This window comes from Bison bison, unplaced genomic scaffold (assembly GCF_000754665.1).
Source record: "Bison bison bison isolate TAMUID 2011002044 unplaced genomic scaffold, Bison_UMD1.0 scf7180017864144, whole genome shotgun sequence".
NCBI classification, from domain to species: domain Eukaryota; kingdom Metazoa; phylum Chordata; class Mammalia; order Artiodactyla; family Bovidae; genus Bison; species Bison bison.
Window position 1 is genome coordinate 1280140 of NW_011494716.1, and position 2523 is coordinate 1282662.

Sequence of the window (2523 nt, forward strand, 5' to 3'; positions counted from 1 at the left end):
GGAATCCTCAACTACCCCCTTCACAGGAGGGGACCCCACCACGCACTAAGACCTCCTGGCTCCCAGGCATTCTGCACACTTTTTCATGCAGATCTCTAATGAGCCAGCTCCACACAGTCCTCTGAACAGAAATCAACAGCATGCCATAGTGTAAAGTTCAAATACGCCTTTTAGGAGTTCTCGGACTCGTTTAGAAAACAGCCTCAGGAGAGGACGCTCTGAGAGCCAGCGGACACTGACACCTTTCCTCTCATTCTGTCACACATCCCCAGAACTCCTGTCTTCTCACAAAGTCACAGGTGCCAAGGAATCTCTCATTTCAGTAAAAATAAGTAAAGGTCAAATAAACCTTGGAGTAATAAGGACCAGAGAGAGAGATGGAGTTGCCAAAGCACAACACAATCCAAAGGAACAAGCGCCACAGGATTCCCAACCTCCAAGCTCCCATGGGGAGAACTGTCCTGTTGCAGCAAGGCCGTCTCAGCACAGCTGAGGGGAGGACAAGCACTTACCCCTGGAACGGAGCCCATGCTGTTCATCGGGACAGAGTGGTTCATGGGGGATGCCGCACGCGGTCCCATGGGCGCTTGTGGCAACTGTACGTTCCCCAAGGATATTGGGTTAAATGAATTCATCCCTGTAAACGTACCCACAACAGTTCATTAGGAAAAGCACCCATAGGAAAACAGAATGACAATTTGCCAAAGAAACTTGAAGCCAAATAAGACAGAACACACACACTACATACACAACTGAAAGGAGATCAGCCAATCAGAAAAGATGGCTAAGCAACAGATTGCTCACATCCAGGAAAAACGGCACCACTGTGGTGGTGGTGAGATGGTGGGTGGGGGGCAGGCAGGGCAGTGTGAGGAGAGGAAGGTGGCGCATCAGGGAAGCTGCGAGCAGCTGAAGCCAAGGCAGCACTCGGCGCCAGAGCATCTGAGGGTCCGAGTGACAGAGTAGACGGGGGTGGGCGGGGTGGTGGGAAGGAGCACCCACCATGCACAGAGGAGGTCTGCTGAGGCCAGGGCACCCCTCTGAGCCAACCCCTCAAAGCCTTCTGGACCACCTGACTCCCAGTAGGAAGCCCACTCCCATCACCCCAGGCCCCCCAGCTCCTTGGCTGGGCTTACATTTATTGTTAGAATCTGGGATAAGACTCAAAACATGGCTTTAATTTTGCAAGGACATTAAGCATTTAGAAAGTGCCCAAGGGTTGGCGGTTCTCAACGTCAGCCTCCTCTCTGCTGACTGGAAAGATCTCACTTTCATGGCTGCCTTGGCCTTCCCAAGGGTGCCACACCACGAACGACACCTCTCACCAGCCGCTACATGACTCCAGGCCATGGAGCCTCTCTCTCTGTAATTTCCCACAATTCTCCGTGAACTCTGAGCTCAATGTAAATACTGCTTCAGTAAGTCTCAGGACTTGGCCCAATCCTGTGGCTGTGAACAGAATCCTGAGGCACTGCCTTAACTGTGGAGTAGGAGAGGGCATCAAAGAGCACCAGTCCCCTCAGCACCAGCGAAAAATGTCCCCCTGAGTAACCAGGACTTTCCAGGAAGCATACAGAACAAAGTGCCCTGCTCTTCTGGAGGGTTTTATTGACAAGAGGAGATTTTACTGAGCATGCGAAAAAGATGCATGAAGAAGCGGCACTGTAACAAGTTCCTCTCCACAGACCTGGACGTGCCGGTGACAGGGGCATGCAAGCACTTCCTTCAAAGGCTCCTCCTTCCACACTCTGCTCAACAGCCCCGTTCTCAGATCCCGAAGCAGCAGACTCGTCTACCCTGTCCCTAATACAGCACCCTGTCTCTCCGAAGGCTTAATTTCTCTGCCTTCTTGATTTCTTTCACTCTTCACATCTGGTCCATCTGAACAAGTCCCTAAAAAGTTTCCTCCACAGTATCATCAGCTGTACCAGGTCTGGTGTATGCAGGACGATCACCACAGCTGTTAGAACGACCACTCTCTCCCTGAACTACTCCACACACTGGACACTGGATAATGTCGCCATCTCATTTCACAACCAGCAGAAACATCCTACTGTTCAGGTCTCAACCTGCTAAGAGTTGTAAAAGCTCTGAAATGACCCTCACCCCCAAACTCAAATGACTGCTTCAACCACGACCAAAGACTCTCAACTTGAGAAAGAACCTCCGGAAGCTGCTCAGACCAGCTGCCAGGAGCCCAGCCCGGTGAGGGCTGTTGAGCACAGACCCTCCTCGGCGAGTCTGGTAGGCAAGGCGCCTGTGCTCGTTAGCCCAGAGCAGCCTCACCCGTTCCTCCCATCCCCCAAGTCAGGGTGCTCGGGCTTCAGGATAGGCCTGACGCCCTACTTTCAAGTGCTCAGAAATGTTTCTTTCCCCCTCCTACAATGCTTTTTTTTTTTTTTGAGACTCTTCCAAGGGAAATGTTTTCTCTTGTCCATCAAAAAAAAAAGTGAACTCCTACTTCTGATCTCCTTGGAGAGCTTCGCTGTGATCTCCAAACTTCCAAAGGCAACATGTTCACAC

General features: G+C 51.5%; 1 protein-coding gene across 1 annotated transcript in view; it reads right to left on the minus strand.

The window, feature by feature from the left end:
• LOC104988985 (CREB-binding protein) overlaps positions 1 to 2523 on the minus strand; it is a 117559-nt gene that overhangs the window by 31845 nt on the left and 83191 nt on the right. The window contains exon 12 of the mRNA XM_010840489.1: positions 513 to 637. Within this exon, the coding sequence (XP_010838791.1) occupies positions 513 to 637 (125 nt within the window). The remainder of the gene's footprint in view (positions 1 to 512; positions 638 to 2523) is intronic.